At 40.2% G+C, this 20,786-nt stretch overlaps 1 protein-coding gene across 2 annotated transcripts in view; it reads right to left on the bottom strand.

The window, feature by feature from the left end:
- Positions 1-20,786, bottom strand: part of ACMSD (aminocarboxymuconate semialdehyde decarboxylase) — an 80,941-nt gene that overhangs the window by 37,560 nt on the left and 22,595 nt on the right. The window contains exons 3-5 of one of the 2 annotated variants that reach the window (XM_007532692.3): positions 15,257-15,353; positions 10,461-10,510; positions 5,134-5,370 (exon numbers count right to left, since the gene is read on the bottom strand). In XM_007532692.3, the coding sequence (XP_007532754.1) occupies positions 5,134-5,370; positions 10,461-10,510; positions 15,257-15,353 (384 nt within the window). Of the gene's footprint in view, positions 1-5,133; positions 5,371-10,460; positions 10,511-15,256; positions 15,354-20,786 lie in introns of those variants that run through there. The other variant, XM_060178028.1, reaches the window with a different exon arrangement.

Raw genomic sequence — 20,786 nt, 5'->3', positions numbered from 1 at the left:
TTTCCTAGAGGGAGCTGGATGGTGGTACACCTGGTTAAGCACACATAACATCATGCACAAGGACCTGGGTTCAAGCTCCCAGCTTCTCTTTTGTAGCAGGGACACTTCACAAGTGATGAAGCAGGTCTACAGGTGCCTATCTTTCTCTCCCCCTCTCTATCACCCTTCCCCTCTCATTTTCTCTCTATCCTGTTGAGAAAAAAAAAGGGGGGGGGAATGACCACTGAAAGTAATGGATTCATAGTTCAGGCACCAAGCCCCAGCAATAACCCTGGAGGCAAAAAAAAAAAAAAGTTTCCTAGACAGACATTGAAAATTAGGACTAATGAAGGTTTAAAACATGTTCTCTTATTTCTTCTTTTCTTTGGTCATCTCTAGGGCTTCACTGTTCCAGGCAACCCCTTCCTTCCTTCCTTCCTTCCACCCCACCCCCAATATATGGGAGTGCTGAAGTGATTCATCCTTCTTTTACGTATAAATAATTGGGTTAACCGGGCTGATACAATATGGCTTGTATACATAAACATTTTTAAAATGGGGAGACACAGCTGGGTGGTGGCACACCCTAAAAAGTGCCACATCGCCACGTGCAGGAACCCAGGTCCAACCTTTCTATCCCCGCCTGCAGGAGGGAGTTCCATGAATCAGCAAACAGTGCTGCAGTTGTCTTTCTCTCTAATCCACCTTCCTTCTCAGTTTCTCCCTGTCTTTATAAAAATAACTAAAATAAAATACAGACATTTTCAATAAAACAATAAAATGGAGAAACAATTCTAGTATAACAAGGGCTCCTGGAAGTGGTAGGAAAAAAAGATACATTAAAGAAATGAATTTTAGGGAGTAGGGCGGTAGTGCAGCAGGTTAAGCGTGAAGCCAAGGACCGGCATAAGGATCCCGGTTCGAGCCCCGGCTCCCCACCAGCAGAGGAGTCGCTTCACAAGCGGTGAAGCAGGTCTGCAGGTGTCTGTCTTTCTCTCCTTCTCTCTGTATTCCCCTCCTTTCTCCATTTCTCTCTGTCCTATCTAACAATGACGACATCAATAACAACAACAATAATAACTACAAGAACAATAAAAAACAAGGGCAACAAAAGGGAAAATAAATAAATATTAAAAAATTTAAAAAAGAAATGAATTTTAGTTTAGCAAGTTCTAAGAAGCAGAAGAAATATAAGCTTTTTTTGAGGGAAAAGGGCTAATTGGTTTTTAATAATGGATACAGGCTAAGAAAAAAGATTGCAACTTCTTGGGATGATTTGCCTTATCAAAGCACATGATCATGGCATTTTAATATTCCTCATTAGGATAAAAGTATGTGTTTTGGTGGTTCATTTTTAGTCAATTCAAATGAACAAATATGCTTAGTGGACATTCTGAATGTGAAGTGCTGAAGAGAGCACAGGAAGAAGTCATTTATATGTTAAAAATCATTACTCACATTAACTGAGAACTTATTATGTGCCAAAGCAACCAACCATACTAATTTTACAGTTGTTAACTATTTTAATCTCTTATAAGATGAAGACCTTTACTACTCATCGTATAGAGAAAGGAATTAAAGGAGGTAGAGGCTAACTTTTTCAGTCAGGTTGTGTGGCTGATGAATGGCAGAGGTAGGCACTGTTTGACACTGTCATTCTGTCTGCCTTATACTCATAACTAAATCTTTTTTTTTTTATTTGCCCTAAAAATGACCTGAGTTTGGAACTCCAGCTTCACCCTGAAGTGATGCCCTGACTCACAATAATGCCTCATTTTTTGTTTCAGTACTTGCTGATGCAAGTTAGAGTAGTGTAACTGGCAAGTCTTGCTAACCAAACAAATGTGCTGTCGACACCAGGACATCTCAGGTCTGCTGAGGCCAGGATGTTCTGAGTCCCCCAGACAACCTAGTTAGAATGATGGTTCCAATTAGTCACACTACTGAAAGTATCTATTTGGACCCCAACCAGCTGCAGTTGTTTTCTGAGCCCCTTAGTAATTCATAAGCCCAATTCCAATGAATAATAAAATAACTTGCTGCTGAAGGCTTGCTCATACTGTGCTGAAACAACCTGGTTGCACAAATAAATAAATCCTGTTTTAAAACTCATTAAAGTTTCTAGAAACATACACTGCATCAGCTTAGTCACTGCTGCCAATAAGCATCATGGTGTTCAGCATTTAGAGGAACATTAAGCCTTTCAGATCATTAGGAGGCAATTTCACAGGCAACCCTCTACCTGTTGGACAGTGTCTATAGATAAACAGAGATGGAAAAAAATAGGCATGTAGCTAGAATTCAGTATATATTAAATAAATAAATGATCAGTGAGCACAGTGCCTGGTGAATCCATCAGTGTTTACTTCATTTATTATTGAATATTTCATATTTACAGTGGAAATAGTAGAAAACAGCATTCAATTCTAGGAGGAATTGAGAAATTTTAAAGTGCAATTGAATAAAGAGTTATATGGGAGTCAGGCAGTAGCGCAGTGGGATATGCTCACATGGTACAAAGCGCAAGGACCGGCTTAAGGATCCCGGTTGGAGCCCCCAGCTCCCCACCTGCAGGGGAATCCTTTCACAAGTTGTGAAGCAGGTCTACAGGTGTCTATCTTTCTCTCCCCCTCTCTGTCTCCCCTCCTCTCTCGATTTCTCTCTGTCCTATCCAGCAACAACAACAACAGCAATGACAACAATAATGACAACAACTAGGGTAACAATAAGGGCATCAAAATGGGAAAAATGGCTTCCAGGAGCAGTGGATTCCTAGTGCATGCACTGAATCCCAGAAATAACCCTGGAGGCAAAAAAAAAAAAAAAAAACCCAACCAACCAACCAAACAAACAAAAAACCCCACAGAATTATGTATCTTGAATCCTGGTACTGAGAAAAGCTAATCTAGTTACAGAAAGAACAGAAGAGGGGCTGGGTGGTGGTGCATCTGGTTGAGTGCACATGCCACAATGCTCAAGGACCCGGGTTTGAGTCCCCAACCCCACCTGCAGGGGGAAAGCTTTGCGAGTAGTAAAGCAGTGCTGCAGGTGTCTCTCTGTCACTCTCCCTTCTCTATCAGCCCCTCCCCTCTTGATTTCTGCCTGACTCTAATAAATAAATAAAGATAATTTTTTTAAAAAATTAAAAAAAACAGAAGATAAGGAAGACTCTGAGATAAGACCATGGGATACTGTAGTTGGATATTTCAGAAATGGATGGCTCTGATTTTTTTAAAATGTTTTTTATTTTTCATTGCTACTAGGGTTATTGCTGGGGCTCAGTGCCTGCATGAATAAAATATATTTTATAATGCACTATTTCAAATGTAGAAAGTTGTAAAAAATCAGTACACTGACAGCTCATAGATTTACAGTGTAGTCTCACCAAATGTTAACATATCGATGGCATTTTTATGATTATTATATATCTTCAAATATTAACTTAAAATATTTTAATAGAGGATACATAGATACACACATATGTACACATACATTTGTGTAATAATTATTTAAAAGGCATGCATCAAGTGACAGCATGATAGTTTACTTAGATACTGGGCCTGCCTTGTCATGTATATAACAAGTTCAAAGCTGATCCCCACTGTTCTGCAGGAAGCTTTAGTGCTGCAGTCTCTCTCTCTCTCTCTCTGTCACTCTTATCTATTTGAAAATGTTGATCTGGAGTGGAGTGACAACAATAAAAATCACACATTCCCTCAACTTGGATCAACAACGGTAGAGAATGTTCCATCCTCTGAAGAGAGGTTGGACAACATACTCTATGCTACACCTGAGTAAGATGGGTCCTGATATTGGGGCAGCTTGGAACATTCCTACTCATGACCACAGAATGTGAGCTCAGATCTATAGGGAATACAGAGGTCACAGAGGCTCCTATGCTGAATATGGGCCCTAGACCACATCAAATCGATGGGGTTTACAGTCAACAATATTTATACATCTTTCCCATATTTGGGAGCTACTCTCTTCCCTGATCCAGCTATCTGGTCCCTTTTCCAGCCATGACATCATCTCCCTAGACAATAACTTGGATCATCCTGCATATCAGATTTCAGGCTCAGGGGAAAGGAAAAAACAAAAAACAAACTAGTATAGCCAGAGGCCCTTTAGAATATAACTAAAATATTCCTACTAGCTAGCTACAAAATGGAGACCCCCCCCCCAACTCTTCATCTGCACAATTCCAGCCTTTAGGTTCATGATTAGTCAACATTTTTTTTTTTGGCTTTATATGTTAACTCTCTTTTCACCCACCAGGTACCAGATGCTAGCATGATGCCAACCAGACTTCCCTGGACAGACAACCCCACCAATGTGTCCTGGAGCTCTGATTCCCCAGAACCCTGCCTAGGGAAAACTAGGGAATGAGAGAGGCAGACTGGGAGTGTATATCCACTTGTCAATGCCCATGTTCAGTGGGGAAGCAATTAAAGAAGCCAGACCTTCCAAACCTTCTGCAACCCACAATGACCTTGCGTCCATACTCCCAAGATGATTAAAGAATAGGAAAACTATCAAGGGAAGGGATGGAATATGGAGATCTGGTGGTGGGAATTGTGTGGAATTATACCCCTCTTATCCTATGGTTTTGTCAGTGTTTCCTTTTTATAAATAAAATTTAAAAAAATCACACATTAAGAGAATTTCCAGTCAAATTGGAAATTCCCAGTGAGGATATGAAATAACATTTATAATAGAATTCTGATTTCACTAAATTGCAGGTATATGCAATTAAAAATCAATGAACTATAGGTGGTGAGATTATGGGTTACCACAGTTTCTTCCTACTTACTTGATAATTAAATACTTTATTCTTTTTTGCATCATTAACATGGTTCTTTTGTCTAGTGGTTATATTCAGGGTAATGTTTTGGCTTCCAAATGGAGAGCAAGGGGTTAGAATGGAAAGATTTCACCCAGTTCTAACACAGGAAGCATTTCCACCTTTATCTCTTATAGTGTAATGGCTGATTCCTCAGGGGGAATGCTTTCAGTATTTCCACTTACATCTAGCATGTTGTCAGCCATTTTTCTCCTCTCTTTTGCAGTGTCCGTGTCATCTCATGACCACACCTAGCTCAGTGCACCTACTCCCCTGGCCCTGTGTGCTGGCAGAGTGCCCTGCATACTCACTGCATAGACCGGGAAGAGTTCTTCTGCATTCAGGTCCCACTTGTTTATGTGGGAGCCTATCTGGACCCCAGGAAATTTCAGCTCCTTCACACAACGCTCCATCTCCTTGACTGCCAGATCTGGGGCCTGCATGGGCAGTGTGCCCAGACCCACAAACCTCCTGGGGTGGTTCATAATGGTGGCAGCTAGGTCGTTGTTTAGAAACTGGCACAAGTCTAAAGTGTCTTGAGGTTTGGCCTGGTGGAGACAGGTAAGAGAAAACAGTATGTTTCAAAACCCACCTCTTTAGGTATTTGCTCTGAACAGCACCTCCTCTGGACTAAGGCACTGTCATTTACAAGTGTCTTTATAATTTAAAAAGCCTGTGGTGTAGATGGAAATAGGTACTGGCCTTAGGAGACTCAGAAACTACTCATTGTATTTTTTTTTCTTTATTGGGGAATTAATGTTTTACATTCAACAGTAAATACAATAGTTTGTATATGCATAACATTCCCCAGTTTCCCATTTAACAATACAACCCCCATTATGTCATTTATCATCCTTCATGGATCTGTATTCTCCCCACCCACCCACCCCAGAGTCTTTTACTTGGGTACAATTATGCCAATTCCATTTCAGGTTCTACTTGTGTTTTCTTTTCTGATCTTGTTTTTCAACTTCAGCCTGAGAGTGAGATCATCCCATATTTATCCTTCTGTTTCTGACTTAGTTCACTCAACATCAATTTTTCAAGGTCCATCCAAGATTAGCTAAAAATGGTGAAGTCACCATTTTTTACAGCTGAGTAGTATTCCATTGTGTATATATACCACAGCTTGCTCAGCCAATCTGTTGTTGGACACCTGGGTTGCTTCCAGGTTTTGGCTATTACAAATTGTGCTGCCAAGAACATATGTGTACACAGATCTTTTGGATGGGTGTGTTGGGTTCCTTAGGATATATCCCCAGGAGAGGAATTGCAGGGTCGTAGGGTAGGTCCATTTCTAGCCTTCTGAGAGTTCTCCAGACTGTTTTCCACAGAGGTTGGACCAATTTACATTCCCACCAGCAGTGCAGGAGGGTTCCTTTGACCCCACACCCTCTCCAGCATTTGCTGCTGTTACCTTTTCTGAAGTATGACATTCTCACAGGAGTGAAGTGATATCTCATTGTTGTCTTTATTTGCATTTCTCTGACAATCAGAGACTTGGAGCATTTTTTCATGTGTTTCTCGGCCTTTTGGACCTCTTCTGTGGTGAATATTCTGTCCAAGTCCTCCCCCCATTTTTGGATGGGGTTATTTGTTGTCTTGTTGTTGAGTCTGGCAAGCTCTTTATATATGTTGGTTATTAAACTCTTATCTGATGTATGGCATGTAAAGATCTTCTCCCATTCTGTGAGGGGTCTCTTGGTTTGGGTAGTGGTTTCTTTTGCTGTGAAGAAGCTTTTTAATTTGATGTAGTCCCATAGGTTTATACTTGCCTTAGTCTTCTTTATAATTGGATTCGTTTCATTGAAAATGTCTTTAAAATTTATGCGGAAAAAAGTTCTGCCAATATTTTCCTCTAAGTATTTGATAGTTTGTGGTCTAACATCCAAGTCCTTGATCCACTTGGAATTTACTGTTGTATTTGGTGAAATACAGTGATTCAGTTTCATTCTTCTGCATGTTTCAACCCACTGTTTCCAACACCATTTGTTGAAGAGACTCTGCTTTCCCCATGTAATAGTCTGGGCCCCTTTGTCAAAGATTAGATGTCCATAGGTGTGGGGCCTCATTTCTGGGCTCTCAATTCTATTCCACTGGTCAGTGTGTCTATTCATGTTCCAGTACCAAACAGTTTTGATGACAATGGCACTATAATACAGTTTGAGATCTGGGAGTGTGATGCCTCCGGTTCTGTTCTTTTTTCTCAAGATTGTTTTGGCAATTCTAGGTCTTTTCTGGTTCCAGATAAACATTTGTAGCATTTGTTCTATTCTCCTAAAAAATGTGCTTGGGATCTTGATGGGGATAGCATTAAATTTGTAGATGGCTCTGGGTAATATATTCATTTTGATGATGTTAATTCTTCCCACCCATGAACGTGGAATATCTTTCCACTTCTTTATATCTTTTTCAATTTCTTTGAGTAGTGACTCATAATTTTCAGTATACGAGTCTTTCACTTCTTTGGTTAGGTTTACTCCTAGATATTTTATTGTTTTTGTTGCTATAGTAAAAGGAATTGATTTCTGGATTTCAATTTCTTCTAGCTTAGTGTTTGCATAGAGGAATGCCACTGACTTTTGAATGTTAATTTTGTAGCCTGGCACCTTACTGTATTGCCTGATGATTTCCAAAAGCTTCTTGCTGGATTCCTTAGGTTTTTCCATGTATACTATCATGTCATCTACAAATAAGGAGAGTTTGACTTCTTCTCTTCCAATCTGTATCCCTTTAATTCCTTGCTCCTGCCTGATTGCTATGGCAAGAACTTCCAACACTATGTTGAATAGTAATGGTGATAGTGGGCAGCCCTGTCTAGTACCTGATCTGAGGGGTAATGCTTCCAGTTTTTCACCATTGAGTATGATGTTGGCTGTAGGTTTGCTATATATAGACTCCACTATCTTCAGGAATTTTCCATCTATTCCCGTTTTTTGTAGTGTTTTGATCATAAAGGGATGTTGTATTTTGTCAAAGGCTTTCTCTGCATCTATTGATATGACCATGTGGTTTTTGGTCTTGCTTTTGTTGATGTGGTGGATCACATTGATTGATTTACGTATATTAAACCAACCTTGCATGCGTGGGATAAACCCCACTTGGTCATGATGAACAATCTTTTTGATATACTGCTGTATCCGGTTGGCTAGAATTTTGTTCAATATTGTCGCATCTATGTTTATCAGAGATATTGGTCTGTAGTTTTCTTTTTTGGTTGTGTCCCTGTCTGCTTTTGGTATCAGGGTGATGTTGGCTTCATAGAAGCTGGCAGGAAGTATTCCAGTGTCTTCAATATTCTGGAAGACTTTTAAAAGTTAGAGGTATTAGTTCTTCTTTGAAGGTTTTTTAGAATTCATTTGTAAAACCATCTGGTCCAGGACTTTTATTTTTGGGGAGATTTTGGATAACTGTTTCAATTTCATTAGCTGTGATGGGCCTGTTCATGTTATCCACTTCCTCTTGACTTAGTTTTGGAAGTTGGTAGGTATCTAGGAAATCGTCCATTTCTTCCAGGTTCTCTAGCTTGGTGGCATATAGTTGTTCATAGAAGCCTCGCATGATATGTTGAATTTCTGCGGTGTCTGTTGTGATATCTCCTCTTTCATTTACTATCCGATTTATTTGGGTCTTCTCCCTTTTTTGTTTTGTGAGTCTGGCTAAAGGTTTGTCGATTTTGTTTACTCTTTTGAAGAACCAACATTTACTTTCATTGATCTTTTGTATGGTTTTCCTATTCTCAATGTTATTTATTTCTGCCCTAACTTTAGTGATTTCTGTGTTTCTGGTTGCTTTAGGGTTCCTTTGTTCTTCTTCTTCTAGGTCTTTAAGATGTGCAATCAAGCTGTTTATTTGTGCTTTTTCTTGTTTCCTAATGTGTGCTTGTATAGCTATGAACTTCCCTCTCAGTGCTGCCTTAGCTGTGTCCCAAATATTTTGATAGCTTGTGTCCTCATTTTCATTGAACTCTCGAAACATTTTGATTTCTTCCTTGATTTCCAACTCATTGTATTTTGACAATTTATTTTCTTCTCCTTCTTCTTTACTTTAGTGGTCATGTCTAGGGTTTCACCATCTACAGATTTTTTTTTTCAAATAGAGAGAGGCAGTGGGGAACACTACAGTGTCAAAGCTTCCCCCAGTGTGTTGGACACCAGGCTTAAACTTGGGTTATACAATGCAAAGCAAGCACCTTCCCAGGTAAGCTATCTTGCCAGCCTGTGTGTGTGTGTGTGTGTGTGTGTGTGTGTGTGTTACAACACAAAGTGAGGGTTATATACATACAATATAACAAAAAGTGAGGCTCTAATCAGAAGGTGTAAACACAATTATCAGCCTGGCATCCTACACTAGAGCTCAGACAAAGCGTTACTGCCCCCTATTAACTGCAGGTAGAAATTGCATGCATAGACCACCCTCCCACCCAGGAAGCCCAGCCTGTTGGGTGTCCCAGGACACCATTAGGGCACCTCCTTTTCACACATTGTGGAATACCAGGCTGATCAAGGGGTCTTTCCTTTTTTCTTTTTTAATCTTTTATTTATTTATTTATTTGCCTCCAGGGTTATTGCTGGGACTCAGTGCCTGCACTACAAATCCACTGCTCCTGGAGGCTATTTTTTTCCCATTTCATTGCCCTTGTTTATCGTTGTTGTTATTGTTATGGCTGTTGTTGTTGTTGGATAGGACAAAGAGAAATTGAGAGAGGAGGGGGAGATAGAGAAGGGAGGCAAAGATAGACACCTGCAGACCTGTTTCACACCTTGTGAAGTGACCCCCCTACAGGTGGGGAGCCGGGGGCTCTAACCAGGATCCTTGGGCTGGTTCTTACACTTCTCGCCATGTACACTTAACCCACTGCGCTACTGCCCAGCCCCCTTTTTTCCTTTTTTAAAATATAGCTGGATAGCCAGTGACTTCTCTTTATTTTTATTTATTTATTTATTGCCTCCAGGGTTATTGTTGGGGCTCGGAGCCTGCACTGTGAATCCACTGCTTCTGGAGGCCATTTTATCCCATTTTGTTGCTTTTGTTTTTATTGTTATTGTTGCCATTGATGTTATTGTTGGATAGGACAGAGAGAAATCGAGAGAGGAGGAGAAGACAGAGAGGGGGAGAGAAAGATAACACCTGCAGACCTGCTTCACTGCTTATGAAGCGACCCCCATGCACGTGGGGAGCCTGGGGCTTGAACCGGGATCCTATGCTGGTCCTTGCACTTGCACTATGTGTGCTTAACCTACTGTGCTACCACCTGGCCCCCAAGGGGTTTTTTCTTTTTTCTCTTTTAATATATTTTTATTTTTATTTATTTATTACCTTTTGCCCATGGTTTTTTTTTAATTGTTCTAGTTATTGTTGTTGTTATTGATGTCGTCGTTGTTGGATAGGACAGAGAGAAATGGAGAGAGGAGGGGAAGACAGAGAGAGGGAGAGAAAGACAGACACCTGCAGACCCGCTTCACCGCTTGTGAAGCGACTCCCCTGAAGATGGGATCGACCCCCTGGCACTGCTGATTTCTAAAGGGAAGAAGAGTTGGAGAGGGTTACACCAACATTTGAAGCATCTGGCTACATGCTAAGGAGCTAGGCATGAGTCTTCTCCCACCAAGGAAATGTTTTGAGATCTCACACTCACCCAGTAGCTAAACATGACAGGAACTGTGGAAAGGGCTTGCACAGTGACTCCTAGACACAGGCACAAAGAAAGGAAAAGTTCATGAGTACAGTAGCCATGTATTCACTTTGAATTTCTCAGAGCCAAGGATCCCAGAAAGTTCCCAACAGACCATGTGCTGTTCCTCTCTATTTCCTCTCCCAGTATCTGGTCTAGGCTTCCATTATCTGTCAGCTTCAAGCTCTGGGGAGTATAGTAAAGGATGGGCAAAAATAACATCAGGCAGGAAAGAAAAAGATTCAATTTCCAAGAATTATTTCTGTTCTTTCTGTCAAGTTTTACCTAAGTAAGATGACTTTCCATCAGTTTTCTCAAGGCTTTTTATCTTAAGTAATGCACAAGAGTCTATTTCTCAGTCATTTTCCCCATTTTAAATTCAGTTCTGGATGAAGTCCTATTGCATGGAATGTCCCAGGCTTACCTCTTGAATAATGTGAGGGTTGGGAGTGGGAGGAAGGACTTCATGAAATGGGATTCCAGAATCCAGCATCTAAGATGCTTAGATTTCATGTCTTTAAATTCCTAGGGCTAGAGTGTTAGGAAAGATGCTGTCTGTTTGCTTTATGCCCAAATCCACCCCACCAATAAATTCTGTTAACTGCTCTCCAGTTCATTTCATTCACTTTCATGTCCTCATCCACATATCATGGGGGGGGGGGGGTTACTATAGAAGCCTCTGAGCTATATTGTTTCATCACTATTTTTATCCTCATATAGTTTGCTCACTACTCAATGTTAACATTTAGATTAAGTCACTCTCTTGCTTAAAAGTGTAATACTTAAAAGAAAAATCCAGACCTCAATGTGGCCTGCAAGGCCCACATAGTCTCTCCCAGTCCCATGTAATTCTGCAATGGCCTCTGCCTGTTCTTTGGAGATCTTTCCTGCCCAGCTGTCTTGCACAGCTGTTTTACCTGCCTGGAATGTTTTTCCTTTGATTCATCAGAGGACGGGTTACTTCTTACTCTTATATCTTGATTCAAATGTCATCTCGGTAGAATTTCCCCAACTACAATCACTCTCCCTCTCTTACTGCTCTGTTCCTTTCCCTTTTTAATACTTCACAGTCTGTTATTACTGTGTTTATTTTTATTCTGTGCCTTTCCCTACTTGAATGTAGTAATCACTACATGAAACTGTCTGTCCATGCCATATCCCCAGAATCCTGAGCAGTGCACAACCCATTGGACATATCCAGTAAATGAAAGAATTAATAGTTGTTTAGTGGGGACTAGAGAATATTGTCAAATAAGTACCTTTCAATAATAAAATCTTTACATTTTAATGTACTTGCTTCACTTACATGACTCATTTCTGAGATTAGTTCTAAGGTTACATGTATGCCTTCAAAGTGGGAATCTGGGGCTCCTGTTTCAACCTTGCTCCTTCCTTACATTCCAGTAACCACCACTTGTCACTATAGTTCATATTCAAATAGAGTTCTGTTGTTTTGTGTTGGTTGGCTAAGATACATATTCTTTGGTCTCTGAAAACTGGAAAGGGGGAAAAAAGCCAATATGCTTAGAGCTTTACTTTTTTCCCATACCACCTTATTGGGGAAATAATGATTTACAAGATAGTTGTCATTTGAGTACAGTTTTCTATCTCCCTTGATAGGTGGTAGTGTACCACTCTCACCAACTGAAAGATTCCTCCACTATCATGGATTGGCTTCCCCATATCTTGAATTTTTGCATGTTTTGGTTTGTTTTTGATGGGGTTTGAGATTATGGTAAAACAATGTTCTCCAAATTTACCTGTTGACTAAAACAAAGGGTAGGAAGGGGTGAGCAGCTTTATGAAAACAAATTCTTAGAACTTCCTTTGGAAATTCTGATTCAGTGAATGGGGCCTAAACATTTAAAAACTACCCCAGGTAATTCTTACCTTGAGGGAAGTTTGTGAAAGCTTTTGTGATGGAATGAAAGAGACAGTTCTAACTATAACCCTAGCTCTGTTATTTACTACCTTTGTGATGCTGGGCAAATCACTTAATACTACAATGTCTGCCATATAGAGATGTGAAGGGAGGATTGATTGTGAACAGGTATGTGAAATACCATGACTCCTTCTCCTCTGGGTCCTCTTAAATTCCTTACACAGAGAGCACTGAGCTCACACCCAGCCCTCACTGTGCTTGTATCACTCACCTATTCTGACCTTTTATTTTGGGTCTGCTGCAGAACCAGCTTCAATAGTAACTCATTGTAAGTTAGGGATTGAGACATATTTACAGATTAGTAATTTAATTGTCATCTTATTATTTTCATCTATCTCAGCTTTCTGTTAAATGAAGTAGCCCAGTGGCTGTCAGTTGCATTTCCCTTTCAATTAAAATAGAATAGATTTTCAAATTGTGTCAGGTCTTCTTTATTTTATTAACTTAACCTCTGAAGAGGTAGTAGGATGTGGTTGTTAATCTCTAGGAACCAGAATGTCTAGGATCAAGTTCCAGTTCTAGATCCATAGTTTGGTCAGATTGCTTGACTGCTCTCTATTCCTCACTTTCTTCATCTATAAATTGTCTGTAATAACAGCTACTGTCTCCTAGGATGCTCTACTGGGTAAGCCATCTCCTACCCCCGTGTGTGTGTGTGTGTGTGTGTGTGTGTGTGTGTGTGTGTGTTATTGTCTTTTTTTCTGGGTATATACACCACCAGTGCCAAAATTTAGGGTTACATTGTATGGTGACTTCTGCAACACAGCTATGTTCACTACCCATAAATGGCAAGAAACAACAAAACAATACGATGTGGCAAACATATCATATTTTAGATATTGTTTGAAATTTTGAAAAATTGAAATATCCTTGACTTATAGAATTAGATAAGTTTCAGGTATACAGAGCTGTAAATCTATTGGGTTGTCAGAAAAGTCATGATATATATTTCTTTTTTAAACATTTTTATTTATTTATTTATTCCCTTTTGTTGCCCTTGTTGTTCCATTGTTGTAGTTATCATTGTTGTTGTTATTGATGTCATAGTTGTTAGATAGGACAGAGAAAAATGGAGAGAGGAGGGGAAGACAGAAAGGGGGAAAGAAAGACAGACACCTGCAGACCTGCTTCACTGCCTGTGAAGCGACTCCCCTGCAGGTGGGGAGCTGGGGGCTTGAACCAGGATCCTTACACCGGTCCTTGTGCTTTGTGTCACATGCGCTTAACCTGCGGCACTACCGCCCGGCTCCCTTTTAAAAAATTTTTTTCTTTATTTTTTATGATATACATTTCTATGTTTTTCTATGAAAAAAAAAGTGCATCATGACTCTTCAACAGGGAATACAACTGAATATAATCTATTTTTGCTTATCATTTATTGACATACAATTGACTCCTGCTACCCAGTTTACCCACATTTCTTTCCCTTCCCTTCTGCTAACCACTCACTATGCTACTATGTTCTTGTAAAAATCTGTTTTGTCTGTTCCATTTGTTTCTTCACCTACTACTTGGGAGTAAAGTTATATGGCACTTACTTTTCTCCATGTTAGTAACTTATATCACCAAGTTTAATGTTCTCTAGGCTCATCCATATTGTGGTAAATGGCAGAATTTCACCTTTTTGGTAGCTGATATATATATCATCTCATAACTTCTTTATCCACTCATCTGTTAATGAGTGTTTACTGTGGGGATTTGTTTGATTTTTATATAAATAAATATACATAGAAGGGCCAGGTGGTGGTGCACCTGGTTAAGTGCTCACATTACAGTGTGCATGGACCCAGGTTCAAGCCACTGATCCCCACCTGCAGGGGGAAAGCTTCAAGAGTGATGAAGTAGGGCTGCAGGTATCTCTCTCTGTCTCTTTCCCTCTCTATCTTCCCCTCCCCTCTAAAAGTTTCTGTCTCTATCCAATAATAAGTAAATAAAATATTTTTAAAAAGGAATACAAGTATTTCTAGAAATTGTTAATGATACAGCTTAAAATTTTTTTTTCCAATTTTACTCTTTAAATTTCTGGGCTAGCTTCATTATAGAATATTCTGAGTTTTTACATTTATACTTCTTCTTAACTATTCCCATTTCTACTTGTTAGTATAATGGGGTGTTCTGTGTTCTGTGCATGAAGACAAACTATAGAGAGAAATTCTACCCTGAATCTGGCTAAGCAGGCAGTTGGCATCTTTAGTCTGTGAATTCTAATTTTTACTGTTTTAATTTTAATTTTACTGCATTTAATTTAAATGCATTTAAATAAAAATGTTAAAATAATAAAATACCACTCTATCTTTTTAATGACACAACAGTCTACTTTAAAATAGGTTATACTTGAGAGTCAGGCAGTAGCGCAGTGGGTTAAGCGCACATGGCGCAAAGTGCAAGGACCAGCATAAGGATCCCAGTTTCAGCCCCGGCTCCCCACCTGCAGGGTGGTTGCTTCACAAGCGGTGAAGCAGGTCTGCAGGTGTCTATCTTTCTCTCCCCTCCTCTCTCCATTTCTCTTTGTCCTACCCAACAATGACGACATCAATAACAACAACAATATAACTATAACAATAAAACAACAAGGGCAACAGAAGGAAATAAATAAAAAATAATAAAAAGATATACTTAACTAAAAAAGAGTTTAAGTCTACTCTCTAAAAACATTAAAGTAGACTGTCTTATCCTTCACCCATCAAAGCTGAGATAGCCTGGCCAGGTAGAAAACAGGCTATCAGAAGTTCCAATCACACAAAATAGTCAGTATTTAAGGCTGAGTGTTGCTTTTCCATCCCATGCAAACACTGAAAGCATTTCTTATCCTAGGTACCTGTTTGGTCCATTTCTCTAAGACGAACTTCTGGATCCCAGCAGTTCTCTTGGACCACTCTGAAGACCTTCCCATCTTTTATCATCTTTGCTTCACCCTGTGGCAGAAAACTCATATCAGCAAAAGGTAAACTAGACTTATTTAGACTAATTATTCATGTGTTTTGGGTTATGTCTCTTCCCTAAGATTTTTTTTTTTTACTTAATCCTCTAAAAAATCTAAACCTCTTCATTTAACGGAATCCAGTCTTTTGTCCTCAGAATCTGAGCCTCTGAATACAAGACCTGAGAGGGTAGCTTAGAATCTTGAAATCTTTAGATACATAACATTTTATAATTGGAAAGAACCTCTGAGATAAAATATCTAGTTCAACCCTTTTGTTTTATAGAAAAGCAACAGATGAATAGTGAGAAGAAATAATTTATCTAATAGAGCAGATCCAATGAAGTTCATACCTACAGGAGGAAGCAGATAATTAACAAAGCTGGTTAGCATTTCTGAAATATGCTGGAGGGGGCCTGGTGTTGGCGTACCTGGCTGAGAGACACATTACCATGAAATATGTTGGTTTCTATAAGGCCTCGTATTTACCTGTATACATCTTTTATTTTATTATTTATTTTTTAAATTTTTTGCCTCCTGAGTTATCGCTGGGGCTAGGTGCCTGCACTACAAATCTACTGCTCCTAGTGGCCTTTTTTTCCCCATTGTTGCTGCTGGATAGGACAGAGAAAATTGAGAGAGGAAGGGAAGACAGAGGGGGGAAAGGAAGATAGACACCTGCAGACCTGCTTCACATCTTGTGAAGCGATCCCCCTGCAGGTGGGAAGTAGGGGGCTTGAACCAGGATCCTTGTGACAGTCCTTGTGCTTAACCTGGTGCACTACAGCCTAGCCCCCTGTACATCATCTTTTAATACTCATTGTAGAGGGTTCAAACTAAATGACCATATAAAGCATGACCTAATCTGGGCTCCAAAGTTTGTAATTCTTAATGGAAAAAAGACAAGTTCTGAGTTAGTTTTTCCAATTCTAACATTTATTGTGTAGCCTTGAGCAAGTTTTAGAGAGTATTTCTTTTTATTTCCCTTTTTTCTTTTTTTTATTTATTTATAAAAAGAAAACACTGACAAAACCATAGGATAAGAGGGGTACAACTCCACAAAATTCCCACCACCAGAACTCCATATCCCATCCCCTCCCTTGAAAGCTTTCCTATTCTTTAATAGGAAAGAGTATGGACTCTGGGAGTATGGACTCAAGGTCATTGTGGGATGCAGAAGGCTGAAGGTCTGGCTTCTGTAATTGCTTCCCCGATGAACATGGGCATTGACAGGTGGATCCATACTCACAGTCTGTCTCTCTCTTTCCCTAGTGGGGAAGGGATCTGGGGGAATCAGAGCTCTAGGACACATTGGTGGGGTTGTCTGTGTTGGGATAGCATGGGGGTGCCTCTTCCCGGGCACGTACTGTCTGGGTTGGAGCCAGCCTGGGCTGCTACTCACTGAGTGATGCGGGAGATAGATGACTCTGGAACCAAACACGTGGCGTGAGGTAATGCATCTTTATTGATCAGAGACAATGCTTTTATAGGATAGAACTGGAAGTGGCAAGTCGGAAACAGAAATGGCTAGGAAAGGGGGTGGAGAAAGGCAAAATCAGGCTGTGAAGGTAGAAACTTCCTTAGCAACTGTTTCGAAGGTTTTAACTAGTGGGATTAATGTTATCCTGTAGGCAGGGCAGGTCTCAAAGAAGATAGATCAAAGGAATGGAGTGGGTGGGGATCTTTCAGGCAAAACAATGATTATGTAAATAGGCCATAGTATCAGCAATGCAGGGTGGAGCAGGGGGAGCTGGCTTAATGTCCAACATCGCCCCCTTTCTTTTTATCCAAAGGCCATAATATCAGGAATTCGGGCACTTTGTGAGGCAGGTAGTCTGATAAGATGAGGCACACCTTTGGGGTTACTACTGTCCTTTCCTGCTCAACCTCTTGGTAGAGAGAGAGACTAACAGGATAGATGCACCCCTCAGGTTCAAGCCCTGCCAAGCTCAACCACATCCTCACAATTTTCTGAAAGTCTGTCCAGGGAAGTCTGGTTGGCATCATGCTAGCATCTGGAACCTGGTGGCTGAAAAGAAAGTTAACATATAAAACCAAACAAATTGTTGACTAATCATGAACCTAAAGCCTAGAGTTGTGCAGATGAAGATGACTGGGGTTTTATGACTTTATACTGAGTTTTTCAGATAGACACAAACACACAGAGAGGACACTGTAGACCCAGGCTTCCTCTATTGTAGTAAGAACCTGGCTTGAACCTAGGTCGTGTGCTTGTGAAAGCAGGTACACTATTCAAGTGAGCAATTTGCTGGCCCTAGAGAATATTTCTGAGTCTTAGTCTGCTTTTTATTAAAATAGGGGTAATATTTATAGTTTAGCCATAGAGTACAGGACTGGCAAGACTGAGTTCTGATCCTGATATGTACAGCTAAGTGGTGCTTTGGTTGCTCCCTCTTTCATAAAAGTAAATTAATAAATATTTTAAAAGCCCTAATAAGATAATAATAAAACTTGTCTTAAAGGGATCTTGTGAGCACAAAATGGGATAATACACATAAATCACAATAGATTATCCGACACATTTGGTATTAGTTACTATTAGTTGTATATTCTGTTATGAAGGGGGCCCACCTCAGGTTGTACTTCAGGGTCTCAGAGTTCCCCATGGGCCCTATTTGATGGTCACATGGGCATGTGATAGACAGAAACCTTAAGCTCTGCATTGTGGAATCCACTGCACTCATATTTCCCCTCTTGACTTAGTCATGAGTTGCACCCAGTCCTTGCCACATCTGCCTTATCTATCCTTCTATTCCTTGACTAGGACATTCCCTGTCTCCTGAGTGGGGGAGATCAACTACTTTTTTTTTTTAATTATATTTATTTATTTCCCTTTTTTTTGCCCTTGTTTTTATTGTTGTAGTTACTATTCTTGTTGTTATTGATGTCATAGTTGTTAGATAGGACAGAGAGAAATAGACAGAGGAGGGGAAGGCAGAGGGGGGAGAGAAAAAAAAAACCTGCAGACCTGCTTCACCACCTGTGAAGCGACTCCCCTCTAGGTGGGGAGCCGGGGCTCGAACCAGGATCCTTATGCCGGTCCTTGTGCTTCACGCCACATGTGCTTAACCCACTGTGCTACTGCCCAACTCCTGATCAACTACTTTTTACTTTTAAGTCTGGCAGCCCATTCACATCTCATGTTTTCACTTCTCATGAATGGGGAAAAGGGTGAGCAAGTGACTTGTATAACTGTGAAAACTATTTATACCAAAGCACAGGAAGCCTAATTTCAGGACACCAGAGCTCAGTTCTCATCCTTTGCTGACCCTGCCAGAATCTGAACCACCGTCTTGGGCTAGAGACTCTCCTATGAGAATTTTGGTGTAGGCATGACCTACCTACCCATAACTAATATCCCAAAACACAAATACTTGTTTTCTTTACTTTAAATTTGGCCAGTTAGTGTTTGGTAAATTTGAGTCAGTAATTGGTGCAAAAAGAGAGAGGCATTGGTATTTATTCTGCCAGCAATTCTAGTAGTGGCTGTGTGCAGTATACATTGGCAGAGGCGCTGACGGCAGTGTTCAGTGTCCAGCTGGCAGACTTCCTGACTAGGGTTAACAAGGTCTATGACTTCCTTTCATCCCTACATATTTTATGAATGTGGTTCTGTATGCATTTTGTATGTTTTGAAGGACTTAATATACTTTAAGCATATTTTTAAGCTGTACATTATTAGTTTCTGTTGTTTACAACGAAGAATCCTAACCGACATTGTTCATACAAATAGAATTAGGAGCATGTCTACTCATTTAATGAAAAATGGAGTGAAAAGGTGGTGGTGAAAGAGAAAACACTTCCATTTGACAGATAATTGATTTTAATTAATTTTTTGCTTCTTAATAGGAAGGTATAATAACTATAAAATGTCCTTTGTAACAAAGTGCTGAAGTGTATGGTATTTATATTCTGATACATCTAATTCTTTTTAGATCTTGTTTATTTATTAATAAGAGAGATAGGAGAGAGAGAAAGAGAACCAGAGCATCATTCTGATACATGTGCTGCCAGGTGTTGAACTTGGGACCTCAAAATTGAGAGTCCAACACTTTATCCACTGTGATATCTCCTAGACCACCAGCTCTAACTTAGATCTCACTAACTTTCTAGCAATATAACTGGTTAAGTTTGGACCCTTCTCATTTTTAGCCTCACTTACTTTTTCTATTTGTCATTCTTCTGAAAACCTAGAATCCTTAGCACACATTTTTTTTTAATTTTTATTTGTAAAAAGGAAACACTAACATGTTGGTATGCTTCTAAATTCTTCTTCTAAGACCCCTTCTGTTACATTGCTTGAGGCTGTGGTCTATTTACATAATCACTGTTTTCACTGGTTTAATCCCCACTGGTTCACACTCTATTTTCCTTCTCCCCACCCCCTATCCTACGTGCTTCCTCTTCCTGACACTTCCGCCTCAGGAGACATAAAAGGCAGGGCTTTCTAATGAAGAGAGATTAGAAGAGATTAGATTGTTGAACTGCATCCCAGCTTCTCAATAAAGATTGAACTGCCTTCCCAGCTCAGCCATGAGTCCCTGGTCGTCTGTCTCCCACCTGCGAAGCTAGTCAGACAAATGGCACCTGAACAGGGACTCCATTTCCCACCACCAGAACTCCATATCCCATCCCCTCCTCTGGTAGCTTTATCCCTCTGGGAGCATGGACCAATGGTCATTATGGGGTACAGAAGGTGGAAGGTCTGGCTTCTGTAATTGCTTCCCTGCCAAACATGGGTGTTGGCAGGTCAGTTCATACTCCCAGCCTGTCTCTCTCATTCCCTAGTGGAGCAGGGTTTTGGGGAAGCACACTTTCTTTGTGTGAAAAAAATTCCACATTATGACTTCCTCTTCCTGAAGAAAAACCCAGACCTTACTCTTCTATCCTGCCTTGTGTTGACTGCACTGTCATGTGTGCCAGTACGAACCCACCCCCACTCCACCAATTTGATTTGGAAGTGAACAGTTTGAGGAAGCAGGCACTGTGTAGAAGCCACCTTTTGGCTAGCATTTTGTCTGAGGTGTCAGATGTGGCTGGAGCAGATATGATAGCACTTAGGTCTTCAATCTCAGCAGTATTAACCTGAGCTTCCTGTCTATAGTCAGAGTGGCAGCAGCTGTGTCTTTGCTGGAGCAAGTCCCGAGGTATAATAGGACTTTGTAAATGCTAGCACAGTACTGAGTTTAAACTTCAGGCCTCCCAGGGAGTTGTGGGGAAAAAGAAATTCTCTTCATAAAATAGTATTGGGAAAGTAGAAAAGTGAGACTAGGCCATCACTTAACACCATTGACAGAAATTAATTCAAAATGTATTATAGGGGGATAGGGGACAGTGGTGCATTGGGTTAAGCACGCATAATATTAAGTTCAAGGGCCTGCACAAGGATCCTTGTGAAGGGGGATCA

The sequence above is a fragment of the Erinaceus europaeus genome, chromosome 18 (genome assembly GCF_950295315.1).
Source record: "Erinaceus europaeus chromosome 18, mEriEur2.1, whole genome shotgun sequence".
Classification (NCBI taxonomy): domain Eukaryota; kingdom Metazoa; phylum Chordata; class Mammalia; order Eulipotyphla; family Erinaceidae; genus Erinaceus; species Erinaceus europaeus.
The sequence above is the reverse complement of the archived record's forward strand: the minus strand, read 5'-3'. Positions and strand labels throughout refer to the sequence as shown.